The sequence below is a fragment of the Mesoplodon densirostris genome, chromosome 4 (assembly GCF_025265405.1).
Source record: "Mesoplodon densirostris isolate mMesDen1 chromosome 4, mMesDen1 primary haplotype, whole genome shotgun sequence".
Classification (NCBI taxonomy): Eukaryota; Metazoa; Chordata; class Mammalia; order Artiodactyla; family Ziphiidae; genus Mesoplodon; species Mesoplodon densirostris.
The window spans coordinates 163,967,058-163,991,747 of record NC_082664.1 but is presented as its reverse complement, the minus strand read 5'-3'; the positions used below and the strand labels follow the sequence as shown (position 1 = coordinate 163,991,747).

The window sequence follows — 24,690 nt, the reverse complement described above, 5'->3', positions numbered from 1 at the left end:
TTATATGGTGAATGCTCTAACGGTACTGCTGGAGATTTTCAATCAAAAAGCCTTATTGCTAGAAACAGTGTGTGTGAAGACCTTGAAGAAAAGAATGGCATGAGGCCTAGTGCTGTCACTGGCACAGGGCTATTTGGCCCTGACATCTGATTACTGAAGAGATTGTGGTAGTTTTCCTGTGCCTCCGCTGAAGTCGTTATTTTATTTTTTAATTAAGCTAAATTAGGTCAGTGAAAACAAAACGAATCTTGCAAGTTGCCTTCACAAGGGTTTTCTCTCTCGGAAACACAATGTCAGACAATGATATTTCTACTGAATAATTCTACCAGTAAGGTTGTGCCTGCCTGAAACCCTAAACAAAGGAAGCTATCTCTTAGCCTGATTGGCTATGTCGTCAAAGGACGGGCAATCAAGATTTGTCCACGAACGCAAATGGCTCAGCTGTGGAGAAAGTCTAACAAGTTGGTACCACGGCCAATGGTTCATCAAGCTCTGCTTTCTGTGCAGACGTGGTTACAGACTCACTAGGGATCTCAAGGGCGCATGTGTGACTGTATAGTTTTGTTGCCTGGCACACAGCAGGCACCCGATTATCATGAGTGATTTGTTAACCTAATGAAATGTCAGCAAAAATTAGGCACCGTGCCTAAGATTTGATCTGTTGCATATGTGTCAAGCCACTATTTGCAGAGCAGAGCCTGATCAAACCAGGGGAAGGACCTCCCCACCCTCCGAAGCTCATTTCTTGCTCCCTGTGTTGAGCTCCTGAATTTTCTCCCTTAATTTCTAATAGTGTATTTCTAGGATTTATGTTGAGCATTTCAGAGGATGTAAGACCCAGCATCTTTCTCAGTCACATGGTAAGAGACAGGCTTGAGAAATGTGTCCTTAATGCCTTTGCACTGCTAAGTAAGGCCCAGATGCTTTGCCCTATACCTCACCACAGAAAGGGTCTCTATAATCCATACATGACATGGGAGGAAGGGTGCCTTTATATAAAAATCTGAGAGCAGACACATCCAACTGCATAAATGAACATCCTATCACGTTTTCTTCCTCTCCCATACTAACCAAGTTCTTTGTTTCTCTCAAGACTGATAGTCTCTCAACATTCACCAAGTTTGGTTGCATGATGAAAAGTTCCATTATGACAAAACACATCAACTGCAAAAGAAAATTAAATAGGGAAAAAACCTCCAACCAAACGCCCAGCACTATTTGATCTTGTTTTAAACAGAAAGTTGTGGACACTTTAGAAAAAAAGGCAGCAAGTACATTTTTAATGGATTTTATCCACAAGAGAAATGATTACAACCAGAGAAGCTTTAAAGTATCAGCTGGTGATGCATTTTTCTTTATCCCTTTTATTTTTATTCAGAAAGAAAGTGAAGGCATATGGCAAAGTGCATCATTAATTTCTTATTAATTTCATAATATGAAGGCAACCAGTTAAAATAGTAGTGTTACAACTTTAAATTACCAACTCACTTGGTATTTAACGAGAGATTTAGCACAGCAGGGATTCTGTTAAATTAAGTTGTTCCTTCACATCACAGTGGGAAAACAGGTGTATATTGGTTTAGAATTATGGAAATGTTGACTAATTCCAAGGCTTGTAATCAAACAGAAAGGCACCCTGTAATATTTTTTTCCCCAAGAATATGCATTAATCTTCTAGCTGGTCCCTTTTCTTCCTGCCCACCAAAGCTCCCAGCTGACGGGAAACCACTTTCATGTTCTTCCTGGAGCTGTTAAGGGTGATGCTGATCAGATAAAGCAATACATAAATGCAAGATGTGGAACTCTGTTCCCATGCACCTAATTTGAAATGGCAGACGTAGCAATACTGTGTGCACTGTGAAGGCTAGGAGCTTACAAATCAGACTTGACTTCTCAAAATTTTCATTTAACCCACCTCAAGTAATTGGGCATAGGAAATTGAACTGGATAAAAAGAAAGCCGAAAACAATCCACGAACCATCTTTTCCAACCCCAGATTTCTTGTCCTTAATAATGGGTTTCCAAAATCACCATCCCTGACTTCTGCATGCAGAATTTTTAAGGTGAAAAAGAGACATGGGCAACATTTTTTTTTAAATACAGAAGATGCTATTTGTTTGCTGAGAAGAGGGTCAGAGTAAGATGTCCCAAATGGGAGCAAACTCATCAGTCATTTGTAGGTTTTTCAACATGGCCCATTCATCAGATTACTTCCGGGTTTCTAGGGAGCATCTTCACGTATGAAAACTGCATGTTAAGAGCTATGTCCCTCCTAGTGGAGGTGATGAACTCAAATTAACCAAGCTCTGCATTAATTTAAAATAGGATGTGACGTGGCCTCTATACACCCTAAATGCTAAATAACAATTTATCATCAAGTAATTTTTTAAAACATACCTAGAAGGGATTTTGTACACTAATTACTGTAAAGTATTTCTTTCTAAAAGAAGGAATACCGAGTGGGTTTTGGGGTGGATTAGGAGCCTGGGAAATAAAAAAAAATTTTTTTTCTACTGTTGCCAGTAAATATTTAACGTGGTTGCTTCGTTCAATAATGTAACCTAACGCTGCAACCTCCTAGAATTTACGTTGGAAAAATTCCATTTATACAGAGAATGAAGCTGAAATGATACTTAAAAAATCATTAGGCAAAGCACTTAGACACAGTAAAATCTCCGTTACTAAAAACCACCTTAGAAGTTTCAGGGAGAAGTAGTTAAATTGAATTGGGAGGGCGAATTCTGGTATCACACTTGCTTTTCCGAACCACTGTCTCTCTGATTTGCTCACACAAAAAGGGGAAAACCGAAGTGGTGTGATTTGAGACCAAGGTTCATAACTTATTACTTTTTTGTTATTATGAAGCTAATGTTTTGAAAACCTTCCACTGACTGTCTTGTCACTAAAATATTATACAATTTTCAATTGCGCTAAGGTGAATTAAACAAATGCTATCTTTTCTGGGGGTGACAGGGTATCAAATGACTTGTGTACACAGGTTAGCACGACAGATGAATGATAAAAAGTTAGAATTATATGCTGAAAACATTAGGGACATCATGTTACCTTTCTTTTACTATTATCAAACCAGGTTTCAATAAAATCATTACCATAGCACTGATTACCAGAGGTTCTTCACTATCACCTACACAAATCATTATGCTATTAAGTTAACTCATCCCTGATATTTGAGTCAACAGGGAAGATATCCCAACAGCACAGAGAAATTTATACCAGCATACACTAGATAAAACTGTCACAGCCCCCCAGAAATCATGTATTCTGATGAAGTAGCTATAGCCCACATCAGTTCATTTCTAGTGAATGGCACCAAGCATCCAAAATTACTGGGAAGGAAATGGAAAAAAATTGTGAGCTTTGTATTTTCTGTTCTCTATCGACATGAAGCCGCAAATTGGGCATTAAAACATTGACTTCGTTAACCACCACTGACTGTTTAGAAACCATTAGGAGACTGAATATGATGGCTGTGCAGGGTACATTTTTGTCCTTTCAAAAGAAAAATCTAAGGACTAAATTTGAAAAGAGACTCCTGGTGAGTAAAAGCTTTTCCTTTTCCATTTGCTCCTCTTGTGCGTGTGTGTGTGTGGAGTTTCCCCCCGTTTTGAAATTGCAGCCCACCCAGTCCTCTTTTCAGCCACTGTGAGCCAGCGGGGTCACTCTGATTTTCTAACCAGGGGACATACTCTCTGAGAGGTCTTTCTGTCAGCGGTAATGCCAGCGTTTCTTGAGGGGCTGGCCAGCTGCTCTGGCTGCTGCAGTGGGGACGGGAGGTGGGGTCAGCACACCCTCCTCAAAAGCCCAAAGTCATTTTTGGCACTAACAGCCCATCACTAGAACCTTCAGTTGAAAGGACCATTTTCAAGCAATAAAGTGATTTTGGTACAAAAGTAAACCGACTCACCCCAGGTAAAGTTTTAATATTGTGCAGTGCATTCTGGGCCTCAAGTGCAGCTTTTCTTGTATAAAATGTTACGAAACAACAACCTACAGAGAGAAATGAAAAGGTTTTAGAAATTTCTGTGAATGCTTTGCTTCGATATAATGGAGACTGGGGCGAACGAGTCATCTACTTAAAAGGATGCACAATTTAAAAATAAAGTGCACGGGAACAGGAATAACAGCTCAAGCGTTTACACAGCGCCTTTCATCCTAAATCATATTTATTAGCTTTTCCCCACTTTGGGGAGTCAATTCCGAACTGTGCACCAACTACGGGGAATCCAGCTGCTCAGGAACGAGGGCGGGAGGTGGCGGGTGGGTTGTTAGTGGGACTGGCGGTGCACCCACGGCACCCAGCGAAGTGCTTAATCACAAGCACAATGGCAGAAACTTACATCGACTATCATTTTCTTAAAGAATATCTCTAGAACGTCACCCTTTTAAAACACTTTCTCAACTCCAAGGTTTAGACAGCTGGATGATAAGCTCCCCAGGAGCTGGGATTGTGCTTTATTCTTTTTAATTTCCACCACAGTACATAATGCAAAATTCCATACATGAAACACGCAATGTTTGTTCGCTGAAATGAAAAACTCTATTTTAACCAGTTGAGAAAGTAAGCTATGATGCAGTGGGCATATGCGGAAACATGTTTGCAGACTCTGTCCCGTATATTAAATACAGCTGTGGTATGTCAACTGGTAACCTCTTGATTCCTTGTTTCTCAGAGCTGATGGGAGTCCAGGCTGAAGGCCCCTCCAAGAGAGACCAGCATATACCCTCTTCCCACCCAACTCCCTCCACCAAAGAAAATGGTCTTGAAAACTGTTTACATTCCTTCTGCATTCTAAAGGATGGCTGACCCCTTCTTCAACCTGTATCTAAATATACTGGTTAACATATGTGGTTAAACCAGAGGAAGATACCGGTTAATTATCTATTAATTAGCATATAGTTTCTTAGCACAATCAGGCTTAGAAAAAAGGGAAAAAAACTTTGGAAATTAAAAAAAAAAAAAAGATGCTGCCTCTGACCTGGGCTGCCTTGGATGGGTTGGGTTGGAAAAAAAAAAAAGCAGAGAGATGCAGTCACCCAGATTGTACATATTTCACCCTGATCCTTATCCTAATGCTTGGAGAGATGGAGAGAGCCTTGAGAGGTCCTCAAACGCCAAGTACAGCAACTGGCATGAGAGAAATTCACAGCACTAAGGCATCAACATTGGCTCTATTTAGGGGAATGACGTAAGTAAGACCAAGAACAGCAGAAACGTGGCACAGCTGGAGAGCAGGAAGTTGGCACCACAAACCATCAAAGGTTCAAAATCATACACTGGCATCTACTTTTCAAAAAAAAAACTCATTCAAAGGAAGAAAATGAAGTACAATACCATCCATACAACATTCCAAAATGCATATGCTTCCTCCTTATCTGGAAAAAGAAAACTTGGAACCTTGTTGTCAAATACTTGGTTTCACTGGAGTCTACTGAGATTAAATATGTAAGACCTCCACCTCCTGGACAAAGGAGAGTATGATCATAGCTCCTCGGCATTTAAAAAACTCCAGGCCTCCAAGGATCAGAAACTCTTAAAGTCTATCATTTGCATGATGGAGGGATACGAAAATTATGAAGTGTCTTTAAAGAATCACAGATAGACAGAGTGTTCCTTTTTATATGAGCTTCCCACTTCAGCTATCTGAGTTCTTTGACCAGAGTTCATTTGGCCATGCTGCCAGGTGGTAGATTTTTTTCCTGAACTGATCAAATTAATGTGTGATTTCCAGCTTCAGTGGCATAACCTAAGCCCAGAAAAGCTATAGGAATTGCTTCAAATCAAGGAATGATTTTAAACAGCAGAGTCAAGTCCCAGCTTCCAGTATCCATCGTAATCACTTTAAGAGGAAGAAAAATTATATTCCCCTAGGCTTGATACAGAAAGAAGAACAGGGAAAGAAAACCATGATGCAAAAGAATATTTAAAAAGAGAATGTATAACTGAATCACTATGCTGTACAGCAGAAATTAATACAACATTGTAAATCAACTATACTTCAGTAAAATTAAAAAGAAAAGAAAAACAGGGAAAGCCATCATCTCTGTCATCCAAAAGCTTCTTACAACCAGACTCTGGGTAAGTTCTCCTTTCTCTCCCCTGGGCTTATGGGGTTGGCTTCTGGGTAAGCAATGAGGATGCTCTGAACTTCAACTTCAAAATCGAAGGTACAAAATCTGATGCCTTCAAGCAGGTAGATTTTGAGGGTGTGATACTTAAAAAATAGAAGATTTCGGATGCAATAGAAGTCATAAGGCAGTTTGCATGCCTGGAAAGAAGGCAATTAAGGAAGAATGATCTCAGCAGAAGGAAAACAAATGCCAGTCTGGCCAAGCTCAGAGCTAAGAAGGAAAAGTTGAGGTCGGCCTAAAAGAACAGTGTAATGACAAAGGGAACAGAAATTGTGAATGACACATGATAAGATAAAAGCAACGAAGAATAAAGATGATGTAAACTGAAGGAATCTTGTTGTTGGGCCACTGTGGACCCAACACATAGTAGTCTCAGGAATAAAGAATCATTTCCTGCCTTAAACACCCAAACAAAATCCCTACCACTTCCCATGGCCTGAAATTCCACTGGGAAGGTGTAGTTCATTTGTTATTTAAGTATTAAAATGCTACCCTTGAGGAACGTAATATGTAATTGTTCCTAGCTATTTACACCTTGAATTTGGCAACTTCAAGCGTTTCCCTCTTGAACAAGGTTCCTAGTGAACAGAAGGTGGTTTCTGTGTTTGTTTTGTTTTGCTTTGAGAAAGGGCAAGTTTGAAGCTGCTGTCTGAGCAGCGTGGGATGGGGGTGAAGAGGGGCAAGAATGCAGAGAGGAGTCTTCATGGACAGAAGGGAGATGGAAGGATATTCCAAACCTCGAACTCTTTCCAATTTCATCCAGGGTCCACTCTGATTATGCAACCGACAAGGTGAAATCAGGGATTTGTCACTACAGATCCTCTTTGAACTGTGCATAGCTTTGAACTCTTTTACTCTAGTTCCATCTAAACAAAGACCTTGGAAGAACATGCCCCTCGAAGCTCCAGTTCTACTGTAATACGTAGAAGAGTACCCTGGACACCACTGGTGATACGCCTAACCCCTCACTGCTCACTGACTCCCAACCCAAAAGCTCAGCTCCACAGGCACCATGCTTGGCAAGCAAACTTGGGACCTTTGAAGGAGGTATCCCATCTCCAGGTGGGCAGAGTCCCAAGGCTCAGTGAGTAGAGCTCGGGCTGAATTTCTGCCCCGACTTGTAGCCTCAGCTGGGCACCCTCATGCAATGAACCACTCGCACCAACATAGGGGATCTGGGGGAAGCTCATCCCAAGACTTCTTTTGGTTTCACACATTTCGGTTCCTGAATGACTCAGTGGAAAATAACTTACTTCCTCTATACCTGAGTTACTTTAGCTGCATCACCCCTAAAGCAGTGAATAAAAACCAGGTCTGGGGACTTCCTTGGAGCACACTGGTTAAGAATCCGCCTGCCAATGCAGGGGACACGGGTTGGAGCCCTGGTCCAGGAAGATCCCACATGCCGTGGAGCAACTAAGCCCATGCGCCACAACTACTGAGCCTGCTCTCTAGAGCCCACGAGCCACAACTACTGAGCCCTCGTGCCACAACTACTGAAGCCCACGTGCCTAAAGCCCCTGCTCTGCAACAAGAGAAGCCACCACAATGAGAAGCACACGCACTGCAATGAAGAGTAGCCACCGCTCCTACTTGCCTCAACTAGAGAAAGCCTGTGTGCAGCAACAAAGATGTAATGCAGCCAAAAATAAATAAATAAAATAAATTTATTAAAAACACACACACACAAAAAACCCAGGTCTGCCTAGCACTCCCTCCCCCTGAAAAAAAAAACCCTACATGGATATATAACCAAGGGTTTCATTCAGAATAAATTTTTTTTTAACAGTCAAAATTATTCCTGGGCTTCCCTGGTGGCACAGTGGTTGAGAGTCCACCTGCCGATGCACGGGACACAGGTTCGTGCCCCGGTCCGGGAGGATCCCACATGCCGCGGAGCGGCTGAGCCCGTGAGCCATGGTCGCTGAGCCTGCGCGTCCGGAGCCTGTGCTCCACCCCGGGAGAGGCCACAACAGTGAGAGGCCCGTGTACGGGGGAAAAAAAAAATTATTCCTTCCCTTTCTTGGCTAAAAATGTCTTGCACTTCATTCAGCATGCATAGTAATTGACTTAATAAAAGTAATGTTTCATTAAGTTATCAGAAAATCTGCGGTAGAAATACTCCCAATTTCAACATTCATCTTAGAGTCTGCCATTTGTGTTTTTCCCCCAATGGGACATGAGTCTGGACACTTCCAGAGTAAGAATGTGTTTCACAGACTCTTGCTTCTATGAGTACTCTCCCAGCTAAACCACCACAGACTTTTTTAGTAGTCAATCACTTGACATACTCACTTAAAATCTTAGACTCACTGACCTGCAGAGATCATTTCAACACAGGAAGGGAGAAGTATCATTAATGTTTGCCCTGAGATGGTGATCATCATGGCAAAAGGCCAGGGAGCGACTCCAGATCCTAGAAAACCCATGGAGGTGCAACAGGGCTGGAATTTTCTTTCCTGCCTACCCTAACTGGATGGACAGCTGTTAAGGGAACCACCTGGCTTTTAGATTTCCCTGCACCAGCTGTAACTCAGGTCTGCAATTTACCAGATTCGTTTGCAGGTCAGCTGCAACACCAGATGGCCCAGCAGTCTGATTCGGGGGACAGACCTCCCTCCTCCACCAGGCTCTGCTTCCAACATCATTGTAAGGTGGGTGGTTAAACGCCGACAACAGCCCCGGGCACTCTTCAATGGTCAGCGGCTGCGACGTGCACCCGAGGTGACCACCCCTCCGGTGTCAGCATCGCTCCCAGAATCCACTTTCCCTGCTGCCTGTGGAGTACAGAGCAAGGCCTGCTCCACATCACAGACGGGAAGCCACCTGCCAGGGGAGTCCGGGGATGGGCGGAGCCGAATGCTTCAGCCAGGCTCAGCGCTCCTGTCTCTGCTCTGTGCGGCTTCACATTTTTCTACGCTACCCGTCTGACACAGTCTCATAAGCACTCGCACTTTATAATTCTTGCCACCTTTATCCACTGGCTCTGGAGTTTCTGCCAGTGGCAGCAGCCAGCTTAGGAAAAGATAAATATGATGTCCCACGCCCAGGTGACTTCGTGGCATCTCACTTTCCAAGAGTTTCAACAATTGACTGTGTTAATAAGAGCTCTGGATTTCGGAGCAAAAAATAAAAAAATCCATCTGTTGCGTGTCTGTTTATCAGGCCCATCCCCTTATTCCTCACTAAGGCTCTTTAAATTCACAGGTAGAACAGGTTAGGGGGTAAAACTCGAGAGGTGATTCCAGAACCAAATATCAGTGTTTCAGGCCTATACAGAGCCTAACATGCCCACGTAGTGATGACTCCTGCACTGAACCCCAAGAGATGCTGCTGAGTCTACATACTGCAGGGGGTATCACATGAAAGCTCACTGGCCATTACCATCTCCCTGTGAATTCATTTTGCGGCTCAACTTTGACCACCTGGCTGACCCCTAGGAAGGCCACTTAAGACAGATCTGTCTGGATGGGAAAGAAGGTCTAGAGAGAAAGGTCCTGGGTGCAGAGTGCCCACTGTGAAGGCCACCGGCGTGAGGCCTCACTGTGGGCATCTCTGGATGGTCAGGAGGCACCCAGGGAACGAGTCAGGGGGACTGGGAGCTTTTGATGGCCCCGATTCCCACAAGTTGGCAAGTTCAGCAATCTGGCTGCCCATGTTCAGCTTGTAAAGCAATGTGTCATCAGGATCATAACTGTGTGATATGATTAGACCATCTTGTACCATAAGTTGAGAATGGTAATTCTCAGAGACGCCAAGAGCTACCTACTCCAAATAGGGTAGTTGGGGTCTGACTACATTTCCTCACAAATATTTTCTGCTGCCATAAAAAGTTCCCTCAGGTATTCTGCTGGCTTCACTGCTGAATAATCTGAGACACTGTGATGAGTTTTCTGCTGTTTCCAAAGATAAAGCCTCAAAGAAGACAGGCCAATGGTCTCTCTACACACACACACACACACACACACACACACACACACACACACACACACACACACACACACACACACACACACACACACACAGTAGTGTATTTAAAGCCATCAAGAAGACACTCAACTTTACTGAAAGACTTTAATTTTAAATGATCAAGGAGACTTATCCTAAAAGAAACCATCTGGATTATCACCAATCTTTTCAAACCACAGCTGTTTCTCTTGGAAAGCCTAACTTGGAAACTCTTGGTAATAATACAGGGGAAAAAATGCACTACTTATGTAGAGATAACCAGTTTATATCATGGCCTGTCCTGAGTCACACAGCACTTAATTTACATTCTTCCATGTGGAGGGCGGTGTAGACACAGCCCAAGAGAATGGTACCGAGATCAGATTTTAAAATTAGTTCTGCCCTGAAGAAAACTGACACCATATTTGTTCAAGAAACTTCTCTGAGGTTACCAAATTGGGGAGGAAGGAAACTAAGGTTTGATGCTCTGAAGACACCGTTTTATAAAAAGACAGTTTTAAGTCTTTGGCTCTAAAATATGGACAGCATGGTAGTTTTTTACTCTATCTGTGTGTTTGTTTTAAAGAATCCAGGTATGAAGATGGGAGGTCAGTGACTTGAAAGGTTTGCAATTATTGAAATAGTCACTTGTCCACTGTGGGGTAGAAATTTCAGATCACATGCCAACAATTACACTCTCAATGGCACAGGAAGCCAGCCCTACATATGGCTGGTCTAGTGGAACATTCCTCACGATTCTCCTGGAGCCACCAGCTCCCTCTCCTTGAAAGGTTGCTCCCATAAATGGGAGAAAGGGCCTTTTTTGGAACGTTTTAGTCCCGATTGTTAATACTCTTTCTGATGCAACTCTTCAGTAATATCTTAATATGGGAAATTGTGGAACGTTTTCTGAAATACAAACAACTAGACAACTTGAGGATAGAGGAGAGAAGGTGAAAAAATGACTTCCCACAATGCTGTGGCCAAGCTGGTAAAATAAAAAGTACTTCAAGTTCGGAGCTTCTGGTGTTGTATACGTGGACACCTGTCTCCCCAAGTCAACTCTGTCCCTGGGGTATAAAGAGGGGTCGTCATCCACGTCCTCAAGGTCACTCAACATCTTGTACAAGAAATCTGCATCACTGTCAAAACCTACACAGATAAACACTTGAAAACAACCACAGAAAAATCATGTGCTGATTGAACCCTGTACGTATTTATTTCTTTAAAAAAAAAGGAATAGCCCCGGCAGAGAGATTGAGTTCAAGCTGTATTTGAATTCAAGACAGCAACAGGGTCACCATGGTGTAAACTGCAAATTCCTTTAAAGGCTGCCTTTGAATTCTAAGGGGCTGTCAGATCAAGAGACCAAGGCCCTGCGAGGCTAAATGACTGAACCTGCTACGGTTTTTTTTCTTTCTGTGAATGAAGCTCTCTTTTGTCTACACATTTGCAAGCAAAGCAAGTGCCTCCTTTACACAAGTCCAACTGCAGTTGGGATCTTGGCTTCGTGTCGAGTCAGTTGCACAGTTTAAGTCAAAAGAGAACGGACTTCTCATCGTTGCTTCCCCTTATCATCTGTTTTCTCCCCCAAACTCAGCCACTATGTAGAGAATTTCATGCTTCTTTGAAGGCTGTTGATCTCAGTGGTGCACTTTGTGCTCAAGTGAATCTCCCACATGCTAAGTAGGGTTTTGACTAGCAACCGTGGGCTTACCCACTGCCAAGACCTTTGACTTTCAGTTTCTACAAGGCAGTTAAAGGTTCAAAAACCCCGTCAAAAAATCCCCTGAATTAAATTGTTAAAGTAAACTTAGCACTGACCTTAAAAAAAAAAAGAAGTAGCCTTCCAGGGGTCTAGAAGATGACCCTCAAGAGTCTTGAGGAAAAGGACAACGGCAAAATGCCATCCTTCCAAAGAACACAGATGCTTCAGGAGGCAAACTGGTCCCCTGGAGAAGCACGGATGGATCCCCTTCCTCAGCCTAAAGTCCAGCCCCCCAAAAGAACTGGCACTGTCGGTTAAAAACCACATCCAATGCACTGTTATTAACTTGGGGCCTCCATGGTCCTAGGTCTTTCTTTATTCTTTCTACTTTGTCCTCAAAACATGGCTTGCTTTAGAGGAATGTAAGATGGGACTTAACACGTAATGCTACTGATGTCACAAGCTGCATTTAAAATTCAGTCCCCTGGAACCCTCCTACACTGTTGGTGGGAATGTGAATCGGTGCAGCCATTATGGAAAACAGTATGGACGTTCCTTAGAAAACTAAGGTTAGAGCTACCATATGATCCTGGGCATATGTCTGGAAAAGATGGAAACTCTACTTTGAAAAGATACACACACCCCAATGTTCATAGCAGCACTGGTTACAACAGCCAAGACATGAAAGCAACCTAAGTGTCCATCAAAGATGAAAGGATAAAGAAGACGTGGTACATATACACACAATAGAATATTACTCAGTCATAAGAAAGAATGAAATTTTGCCATTTGAAGCAACATGGGTGGACCTAGAGATTACCATACTGGGTGAAGTCAGACAGAGAAAGACAAATATTACATGATACCATTTATATGTGAAATTTACAAAATAATAGAAGTGAATTTATTTACAAAACAGACACAGATTCACAGACATAGAAAACAAACTGACGGTTACCAAAGGAGAAAGGTGTGGGGAGATATAAATTAGGAGTATGGGACTAACATATACACACTACTATATATAACATAGATAAACAACAAGGACCTACTGTATAGCACAGGGAACTCTATTCAATATCTTGTAAGAACCCATAAGGGAAAAAAATCTAAAAAAGAATCAATCAATCAATCTATCTGCCTATGAACTCTGTCTATCTATCCATCCCATCCATCAGTCACTATCTATCTATCTTTCTATCTGAATCACTTTGCTGTATACCTGAAACTAATACAATACTGTAAATCAACTACACTTCAATAAAAAAAATAAAATAAAATTCAGTCCCCTGGCTGCTAAACACATTTATGTATTCCTTAGTATGATTTCCTTATCGTGGCCCCTCTGAACTTGGATGCTGCACCAAGGTGGCTGTAATGATATCAACTGAGATATCAAGGAAAAGAATTTTAAAAAGCAGCGAAGCAGAAATTCCTTAAATGGTAAGAACCTGCAAGAAGATGAATGGGTTTTGTTTTGCATCCTTTTTTTTTTTTTTGCTTTAAACTCAAAAGTAAGAAAAATAAAATTAGAGGAAGTTAACGTGTCATCTTTCTCTTGGCTTCTATGCCTGTTCCATAGAATCAAAGAATTTTACAATTAATTAACTCGAGTCACCCAACTCTCCATCCCCTTCCCATAGTATGTTAGCCAAAAGCCCACAATCACACAAGTAGCTCAGAGCAAAGGCAAAACCATCCACATCACTAATGGTTCACAGCCACCTTCAAAGTTAATGCCTATCATAGGAGAGTTTGCCATGAACCACCCCTGATAGGTTCTGCTTTCCTCTGAAGGATCCTCAAGACTGCTTCAACCTCCTCTCATGTCAACAAAAATGTCTTTTTACACCCCAAACCTCTCCTGTTTTAAACTTCTAACAGTCTTCTCTAAGACAAAGCACTTTTCCCCCTCTCTATGTAAAAGTGGGACTTCCAGAACGAGAATAACAGCTACCCAATACAAATGCCACATACTGTAGAAATCAACTTTTAATGAAACCGTATCCAATTAGCTTATTTTTATAGAGTTTCATATAATGGGCACCCTGATGTAAAAAGTAATACCATCTGGCCATTACCTAGGAAGCAGACGGAGCCGTCATTCTGCTTTCAGTACCTGAATTATGTAGACACCACTGCTTGGCCCACCGACTGCAATCCCAAGGGAATCCCCAGGGAATTTCACTAACAAAGCAGGAGCTGTGCTTATGACTTCTGGCTGCCTGGGGCGCAGATCCTATGCTCCTCCAAGAACCCCGACTCATGTCCCCAGCAGGAGGACCCCTAGACAGTAAATCAGTGCCAACTTTTCAACCAGGGAGAGAGTGCTGATCTCACGGGGCTCCGTGCAACCCCGCACCCTTTCCTGAGACTCCGCACCTGACACGCTGGGACCACAGTTGGTTAATTGGCCACAAGATCACAATCTGCCCTGGTGACTTTTCCTGAAGGAACCATCTCCTGATACTTCCCTGGCCCTGTGAAGTGAGGCACGCTCTCCAAATCCTCTGCCAGGCAAATGGAGTTTCTTTTTTCCTTTTTTTTTTTTTGACCTAGATTAAATCTACCGCATTTTTAAGCCTTTTTGGGAAAGCAACCAGGAGGGATGTGCATGGATCTGTGTGTACTGCAATACTTCCTCACCAATTATTATGTAAATCCCAACAACTGCAGGACACAGATCGAAAAGATATCAAGGGCAAAATTGCTGGGATCTGTTTTTTCCCCTTTCCCTGGGCCTCTGAAATAAGCCACTTAGGTTAAACCATTTCAGTGTAATAGCTGTAAAAGTATCTGAAGAATTTTAAAGTCATCCCTTTCCCCTGATCACTGCACTTAGCTGTTTCTTAGAGGCTCCCACTCTGCTCTAAGCATTGGAAGGTGAGTTTATGGTGCGGTGCCATGCGTGTTTGCCAAGGAGTCATGGGGACAGAATGCAGAGGGCAAGCAGTCTCCTTTGTTAAGAAATGCAAGGGAATAAGCAAACTCTGGATTTGATTAATTTGTATATATATATATATATATATATATATATATATATTTTTTTTTTTTTTTTTTTGCGGTACACGGGCCTCTCACTGTTGTGGCCTCTCCCGTTGCGGAGCACAGGCTCTGGACGCGCAGGCTCAGCGGCCATGGCTCACGGGCCCAGCCACTCCACGGCATGTGGGATCCTCCCGGACTGGGGCACGAACCCGTGTCCCCTGCATCGGCAGGAGGACTCTCAACCACTGAGCCACCAGGGAAGCCCTAATTTGTATTTTTAAAATATTAATTCTACAGTAGGAGGGAGGGCTATATTTTTTCTTTCAAGGTAAGAAGAAAATAGGTTGAACATGACAAGCCAACAGGAAGGCCATACTGGGTGGTCTCCCTCAAGTCAGTGTGTCTGGCTCCAATTCCTGGGCTGGTCAGTCCCCCACGAGTCTTGGTGGCAGAGAGGGTTCTAGGGGGCATGGCAGCAAAGGCTTCTTCTCCAAGGGTCCAGAGGATTGAGCAAGGCCTCAGGCTGAGTTAATCAAGATACCTTGACATAGATTAAGGAAGGTGTCCCAGGGTTAAATGTGGTAGAAGATAGTTCCAATTAAAAAGGATTTAGTTTCAAAAGCACCGAGGGACCTCATTAAAAAGAAGTTTCTAATATAAGGTTATTGTGTAGTATGCGTTCTCTTGGGGACAGGATGGCGTTATAATTAGGAGTCTGGTGGCAATGAGGGTCATTTTCCTGTGATTCTCAATTCAGCACACTGGGCCATGAGATGCTTCCTGGCCAGACCACTCTCTTAAGTCTCAACTTCACTGTCCTGCTTTGATGGTTGGGCAACTTGTATTTGCCAAGTCTACACATTCAGACCCCTTATGTCGGCTTGAATAAAATATAGCTCAGCACTTTAGCACTTACCAGTGGTATCACTGGTATTCCAACTTCTTATGGGCCTGTTCTAGGTGGGGCTGGACTCTTTTATAAGAGGCTTTCAATCCAGACTAGAGCCAAGGTATTTTTCCTGTTATGGGGGGGTGAGGAAAGTCCTATTTACTTCCTCATTCTGATCTTTACGGGTCAAAATGAAATGGAGGCAAACTCACTGGCTATAGAACCTGTACGTTGGCTCAAGTAAAGATCTGTCCTTATTTTAGACTTTTCCTGTAGCAGATGGCTCCAGAGAGCCTATATTTATGGGCATTATAACTGCCTCACCCACTCCCATGAAAACTAAGGCATCTTTCATGTGCATGTAGATCGAGGAGGGAGATATTTTTACAAATTGCCTGGAACAGCAGAAATCATATAAGAAATGCACTTTTGTAGCCAAGTATAAATTGATGTTCTAGTGATAAAAGGCAAGCATCCTTGGTCCCAGAGTTCTCAGGGCAGAGGCTATGACAGGTTTCAAAGTGGCCCTGGATATTCCCTCCCTGCTCTGTTCACAAAGCTTTGCTGAATAAAGCAGCCGCCCTTTACTAGCACTTCAGACGGACTGGGTGTTGGACACACTTCTGAAACTCTCTAAGCTGCTTTTCCTTACTTTTAAAACGGGGTAACAGCAGCAGATAACCCTCTATCCCAGGGTTATCAAACAAGGTAATTTATGAAAATGTATATAGACCACAGATCCTGGTATATACACTGACGTGCTTAATAAATGTTAGAGATTATTGCCCACCGTAAATCTCTTACGGTCCTCCATAAAGCCCCTGGCCCACACAGACCCTGTGCAGGTTCCCTACAAGGCAGGTGAGAGACAGTCAGCATTATCCTGATGATTTAACAAAAAAGAGCCCCCGAGGTACAGAAAGGCAGCATTCACATGCCAGCCACAGCTTCACGCTGCTCCCCGCTGGCCTCTGGATGGAAGGGAGGCAAGCGAGCCTCTTTTTTAAGTGATGACCATACACCCGGTAACAGGGTTTGGAATTGATTTTGTTGTCTTGCTTTCTGAAGTAATTACTTGCAACTGGCCAAGTCCGCCCATTTGCATGGCCCTTGAGGACCCTGGACATCCATTTACATGGCCTCTGAACGGTCAATCCATTTTAATGGAATCGTTTTGAGGACTTTCCTTTTCAGAGTACAACAGAATTACCCCCAACTGTACACTTGATGGTACTCCCCCAAGAGGCAAAAAATTCCCTAAAACAGTGAGTTACGTGAAATAAACCCTGTGGCTGTCTAATGAGCATACCTGGGTTTCATTACTATAAAACTTTAACCACGGACCTGTCATTTTCCTGTACTTTACAGCAACCAGGGAGGGGGAAAAGAAAAAAGAGCAGTGATCCTGGGCTCTGCATGAAGAGGTGGGGTTCTAAATGTCAGGATCAGGAGAGGAGAGGAAGGGACATGTGAGGAGGAAGACTGTGGACAGATTTAGGCATCCCCTGAAAAAAGGGGTTCCCAGCAGCTGGATTTCATTTTGACAGTTGCCATCACACAATGGTAAGACACAAGGAAAAAAAAAAAGTCACTGGGCTTCCCTGGTGGCGCAGTGGTTGAGAGTCCGCCTGCCGATGCAGGGGACACGGGTTCGTGCCCCAGTCCGGGAAGATCCCACATGCCATGGAGCGGCTGGGCCCGTGAGCCATGGCCGCTGAGCCTGCGCGTCCGGAGCCTGTGCTCCGCAACGGGAGAGGCCACAACAGTGAGAGGCCCGCGTACCGCAAAAAAAAAAAAAAAAAAAAAAGTCACTGCCTGCTTGATGAACTGCTGTCCCCTACAGTGAACCTGCTATAGTGGTTCAGTTGTTACTTCATTATCATGCCACCTAAGGAACACCTTTGAAGGCAGGGAGCCACTTCTGAAGGTTCCTTGGTCCCCTTCACAAGGCACAACATGAAGTTGGGCTTGTAGGTGCTTTTGAAATACTTATGGATTGACTGTCCTCAGGGCCTTTTCCCATCTGCTCGCCTCACAGCAATATGGTTTCCTTTTAGACTTCATGCATCATGAGTCTTTCTGATTTGGGCTACTGGTGATGAAGACAGTCATGCAATACTCTTGAATCCATTTTCTGAGAAGTGACCCTGGTAGAGCCAGTCAATTTCTGACCTGAGGTAGCTGTGGGTTTGATGGTTAGGTGAAATAGATTTTGACCGATCCATTTAGTAAGTTAATGTATACACAGTACCAAGCTCAGAATTGGGCACACGGAAAACACGAAGGAACGGTAGCTTGTTTTCTTCCTTCTATTGTCTGATATCATTTTGGGGGTACTGTAAAGGTTTCTTCTATATCTAGAGTGATCCAGAATTTGGAGAGTGGGAGGGGGAATATTAGTCATTATTCTGGGACAACAGATGAAAACCGGGCTGTCGCAGGTAAACCCTACATGCCCCTTTCCCCACTGAGATCTCCCCAAGTCCTGACCCTCCTCCTTTGGGCTTCATCTTTATGGCTTGAAGCTCAGATTTATATTAAAACAAAAATTCCTTGGAAAAAACAACACTATGATCTATTTTCCAGTGATTTATACTAGAGTATAAATCAATCTCTGGCTACAGGCTTTGATAAGAGTATACACAGTGAGAATGTCAGGGTTGGGGCATGAGGTAGTGCCATGGAAAAACTCTGGTGGCTGGGGAAAAAGAAACTTCACTCATGGGCTTCCCTGGTGGCACAGTGGTTAGGAATCCACCTGCCGATGCAGGGGACACGGGTTCGAGCCCTGGTCTGGGAAGATCCCACATGCCACGGAGCAACTAAGTCCGTGCGCCACAGCTACTGAGCCTGTACTCCAGAGCCCCCGAGCCACAACTACTGGGCCCACGTGCCACAACTACTGAAGCCCGCGTGCCTAGAGCCCGTGCTCCGCAACAAGAGAAGCCACCGCAATGAGAAGCTCTCGCACTGCAAAGACCCAACACAGACAAAAATAAATAAATTAATTAATAAAATTAAAAAAACCAAAACCAAACAAACAAAAAAACTTCACTTGCATTGTTATTTCCACAAGGGCTGGTCCAGATTTGACTGTGATCCAATTTAAATCTTGGACTGGAGAGCGGAATGGAAAGGGGCCTTAGTAATCATCTAGTTTAAGTCCCTACCTCCAGCAAAAGAAACCAAGGCACAGAGAGGAAGTATTTGGATTTGCAAAGCCTGAACCCCAATCTCACTCTTGACAAAGACCTAGAGATGATCATACCAAGTGAAGTAAGACAGACAGAGAAAGACAAATGTCATATATCACTTATATGTAGAATCTAAAATATGATACAAATGAACTTATTTACAAAATGGAAACAGACTCACAGGCATAGACTCACAAACTTACGGTTACCAAAGGGGAAAGGGGGGGAGGAGGGATAAATTAGGAGTTTGGGATTAACAGATACACACTACTATATATATAATAGATAAACAGCAAACACCGACTGTATGGCACAGGGAATTATATTTAATATCTTGTGGTAACCTATAATGGAAAAGAATCTGAAAAAGAATGTGTGTGTGTGTGTGTATAACTGAATCACTCTGCTGTACACCTGAAAATAACACAACAGTGTAAATCAACTATACTTAAAAAAAAAAGGTGTTTAAAAAAAAAAAAAGAACACTGTGCTTCCTCATTGCTCTAAATCTCAACCCAGATAAATAGCAAGTGTGGCTTTCCATTTCTCAGGAAATCAAGTGAGTATTAACTGATGACGGATACAAGAAAAATATAATACACGGTCCCTGCACTTGATGTGTTTAATATTTAGCAGCAGAGTTAACTGCTCATTCTTTAGCAGGTAGAGAGAAGACTCATCTTCTTTGCCAGAGACTCTCTCCCTTGAAAACTTCAGAGGGAAAAGGTGAAATATCTCCTTGCTTTCAAGGTTATGGAAAACTCTACACGTTGGCTGATCAGCAGCCACTGGGCTTCACTCAAGAAGACCTAAATAGACATTTCTCCAAAGACATACAGATTGCCAACAAACACATGAAAGGATGCTCAACATCATTAATCATTAGAGAAATGCAAATCAAAACTACAATGAGATATCATCTCACACCAGTCAGAATGGCCATCATCAAAAAATCTAGAAACAGTAAATGCTGGAGAGGGTGTAGAGAAAAGGGAACACTCTTGCACTGCTGGTGGGAATGTGAATTGGTACAGCCACTATGGAGAACCGTATGGAGGTTCCTTAAAAAACTAAAAATAGAACTACCATATGACCCAGCAATCCCACTACTGGGCATATACCTTGAGAAAACCATGATTCAAAAAGAGTCATGTACCACAATATTCATTGCAGCTCTGTTTACAATAGCCAGGCCATGGAAGCAACCTAAGTGTCCATCGACAGATGAATGGATAAAGAAGATGTGGCACATATATACAATGGAATATTACTCAGCCATAAAAAGAAATGAAATTGAGCTATTTATAATGAGGTGGATGGACCTAGAGTCTGTCATACAGATATAAGTCCGTCAGAAAGAGAAAGACAAATACCGTATGCTAACACATATATATGGAATTTAAGGGGAAAAGAAGTCATGAAGAACCTAGGGGTAAGACAGGAATAAAGACACAGACCTACTAGAGAATGGACTTGAGTATATGGGGAGGAGGAAGGGTAAGCTGTGACAAAGCGAGAGAGTGGCATGGACATATATACACTACCAAACGTAAAATAGATAGCTAGTGGGAAGCAGCCGCATAGCACAGGGAGATCAGTTCAGTGCTTTGTGACCACCTAGAGGGGTGGGATAGGGAGGGTGGGTGGGAGGGAGACCCAAGAGGGAAGAGATATGGGAACATATGTATGTGTATAACTGATTCACTTTGTTATAAAGCAGAAACTAACACACCATTGTAAAGCAATTATACTCCAATAAAGATGTAAAAAAAAAAAATAAAAATAACATGCCACCTATCAGCCTTCCTCACCCTGCACAGACGCTAAGTAGTATTTGATCTAAGAACTTTCGCTTTCCTCAATCTTTGCCAGTGACACTTACTCTTCTGTTAAAACTTTTAGAAGAAAGGAGAAAGGAAATAATACCCCGTAGGTTCCCATTCCATCCTCTGATGACTGGATGAAGATGGATTTCCAAGTCTTTAGCCCCTTTTGAACTGAAGGGCTACTGCTCGTCTGGATTTCAGACAAACACACACGATGATTAAGGTGGGGGCAGGAAGAAAGGCATGTTGTAAAACACTCTGCAAAGAGCTAAAAGGCTCTAGGCAACAAAGATCATTGGTCTGGGCGAAGCCTCTGCTGTACGCTATTGCTCCCTAATTGTGCAGATAACAAATGATAATAATACTGCTTTGTAGTTACAAGAGATGTTCTCCCACCACTAAGGGTCTCGTAGTTAGTTCCCAATTTTATTCTATCATGAGCAGATCAGTAACTCAAGCAATTAAAATAGTGGCCACTGCAAATATCTTTTCATTGACTGTACTGTCCTGGAATACTTTTTATGTTAGTGAGAGGAAGAGCTACCTTCCTGGATATAACTGTGTTAGACTAATCCTAAAGTTGGTTTCAATTCCCCGAGCACATCCACTTTGTCGAAGGGGATGTGGCCACATCACTGCTGGGTGGCGTGGAGAAGGCAGTGTAGGATTCAAATGCACCATGGAAAGCACCGATGGAATTCCCCATATCTCGTGTCACTCTTCCGGAACATTTGGATGGCTGGGTGGAGCAGCCTTCCAGCCTTCATTTTTGGACCGAGGTCACTGATAAATAATTCAACCACTATTCGTCAAATATATTTATACTTTTAATTTCCATGATGGTAGGTTTCTAAAGGATTCAACATTATGACAGGAGGGGGAAAAAACTCCGATGAGTTCTTTCCTTGTCAGTCTTAGACAGTGAACTATGTGTTAAAGAGCTGTCATAAATGGATATATTCCAAGTAGCTGATATAAACCATAAAAATAACTATGTGTCAAAATGACTGGTGAACTTGATCAATTGAGTGATGCAATTGGCTAATTTGAAGAAAAATTCAGGTTTGGACAGGTGTATAAGTATTACACGCAAGAGTCACTGTATAATCTTGTCTATACAGCGAGGCCTGTAGCTAAATCCAAAGACTAAAGGGTGTCAGAAGTTGGGTCTCCTTACAACAGGGCATTCTCAGCCTAAGACTGCAACAAATGTACAAAATACCTTTCCACATCCAATTACATCTTAAAACAGTGTTTCTCAAACTTGCCTGAAGATCGTAGTTGCTTGTTTATAAATTCCTTGGAACCAACCCAGGGTCCTCCCATGGAATCAGGATTTTCAGGGCAAAGCCTGGCCATCTGTACAAGTGTCCCCCACGATTCTTATCCTCTGGGGAGCCTGGGAAACACCACCTGTGGCAGAGCCCACCAGCTGCCCACCCAAATCCATTCCTCCCACGGGGCCAGGACTGCAGCAGAGGGCAGGGTGAGGCCACGTGGGCTGGCTTCTTGCCACGTGACCACATACAGTCTAAGGGGACATGAGTGGAGTGATACTTGCTGCTTCAGGGCCAGGCCTTTTAACAGAGCAGATATAAGTCTTCCACATTTTCCTTCCTTTCCTTCTGGATGGATGCACATGGCAAATGACAACAGCAGCAGCAGCAACAAACCCAGGGGAAGGCCGAGCCACAAGGTGAAGAAGGCTGGTTCCCTGTATTGCCACGTGGAGGAGAGCGGCCACCAGCCCAGAACACCCTGAAGGGATTCTTGACATGAGCAAGAAGGAAACTTCTGTGTTTGGAGTCCTAATACATTTTTAGGCCTATCTGTTATAGGAGCTGAGCCTCTCCTGATTACTACAATGTCAAATGGTAAAAATATATATATATATATATAAATATAGTTGAAACAAGGACAATGATGTTAGTGCTCTTCGGCCCACACCTTTAGCACATTGTTGGCGTCCTGCCCAAAGGAGCTGTGTTAAAAACACACCAGAAGGATCGAAGTGAGTGTGTTTTAGAATTTGGTTTCAGAAAATTAGAAGTTGGTGGACTGCTATAGAAAAACCAGGTGGATAAAGTGAGTGATGCATTTAAACCGGATTTAATGGCTTTGTGGTGAGAATACTTTTTTTTTTTTTTTAACAAACCACTCAGCAAAATTGACTAGATTCACAGGAGGATGTAATTTTGATAGGAAAGTCTAACACGTTTCAATCCACATCCCTAAATGATTCCTAATTTCCTCTGCTTGTTGGTGAGATTTAGTCCACGAACACAAGTTAATTTTTTGTCTCCTCTTTCAACCTTTTCTCTCTTCTTTTTGTTGCCACTTCTCAAAGCGCTGATCCAGCAATTCAGGTTTATCCGCCCACCCCTTCCCTCTACTGCTTCTCCAACCTATTAGCATCTCAAGTGGGTCTGGGGACCAGGCAGGGCCTGCTGTGCAGATGGGTACAGAAATCTGACCTGGAGAGGTCTCAAGGGGTCTGGACCAAGTTGGCAGAGGAAGGAGGCCATCCACCTCCTGTACCATTTTCCTGGGTTGAGTTATGGGCTAGCAAGTGGTGTCTCCAAGTCCTTTTGGTGCCGAGGTAGATCTGCAATTGTTTTAAATCCCTCTAAAAAATTTCACAAAAATAAGCACATGCCCACATAAAACCGAATATATGCGATATCAAGGTGTAGCCTACAAAAATCTAGGGAACAGGTATTTTAAAAATTTAATAAATTCACCTCTTTTCTTTATCCCCGTTGGTTGAGAGTTCATGTGAATCTAAAGAAGTATACAGAATACTAAGTATCTTTGTGCTAAGAAGATGCTTTGAGTTTTTTAGCATTGTGATAGAGGGACAAAGAAAGATTAGTACTTCGAACGGAGGTGAAGGTGAGGTTGGACATGAGAGATACCTACACGGAAACACGATTCCTGAACAGTTTGTAGGCAGCATGGAAATCATATAGGCTAACGGGTTCTTGCAAACTACTTCTAGAGCTTCTAGAGTGGCCCCAAAGAATTCATGTGCTCCACCCACCCCCCAAACCTCTCACAGGACCGCCAAGGCAACAGCTGGAAAGTCTGGGTGCGTTTGAACATCATTCACTGTCTCCAACCACAACTAGAAATCTGAAGGTCCCTCAAAAGCTGTCCCTGGAAGATCTGCCCTAAAATATATTCTCTGGAATGCACCTTCCACGACCCAGTTTCGCGACATCGATGCCAGGGTGTCTCTGGGCGCTGGCTGTGCTGGAAAGCTCCCAGGTGGGAAATGCAGGCCATCCAATCAGGGCACATCTAGGTTATCTGGAGCCTGAAGACTCTGACTGGTGTTATCTCATCAGACTTCATCATACCCCTGGCTCTATGTTAAGCCTTCCTCAGTACTGCTTTAGGGAAGCCATGCAGAGATGGTAGGGAGAGTTAAAAAAAAGAAAATTCTACATTTCCAGTCGTCAAGCCTAACTTCTTGCCTGTCAGCAGCTTTTGAAATACTGATGGCGTTTTCCGCCTCCTAACAGACAAGCTGAGTGGAGTCTGGAGAGCCTGCACTTAACTGTGACTAGAAATAGACTCTGTGTAATTAAATATATTTTTCAAAGAAGGCGTACCCAGAAGGCGGGGGGGAGCCACACCCATCGATCCGCCTCTCCAGGCCCCATCTGTCTAGTGCAGACTCTGGACAGTGCAGTAACATACGGGCCTGCTCTACGTGCAAGCCTGACATCTACTTCTGACGCATCTAGCTGGGTAGCAATACAATGTGGGGCCCATGTTCAAGTAACAACAGAAGAAGTGTTTCTGGAGGGACAGGAGTCTGTTTGGGAGTGATTTACTATATATTCAAGAGGGAAAGAAGCAGCCAAGAGGCAATGAGCAACTGAATCAGGAATAGTAAATCATCACAGAAACAAACAGGAAGCATCCTGCACTGTCTTCTAAACCAAATGGCTTCTCACTGTCCCCACTTCAAGACGTTGGTGC

At 43.1% G+C, this 24,690-nt stretch overlaps 1 protein-coding gene across 3 annotated transcripts in view; it reads right to left on the bottom strand.

The window, feature by feature from the left end:
* The window catches only part of CELF2 (CUGBP Elav-like family member 2), a 524,675-nt gene that overhangs the window by 111,938 nt on the left and 388,047 nt on the right, over window positions 1-24,690 (bottom strand). For all 3 annotated transcript variants that reach the window (XM_060097598.1, XM_060097600.1, XM_060097601.1), the window contains one exon: window positions 3,926-4,008. In XM_060097598.1, coding sequence (XP_059953581.1) covers window positions 3,926-4,008 — 83 coding nt within the window. The remainder of the gene's footprint in view (window positions 1-3,925; window positions 4,009-24,690) is intronic.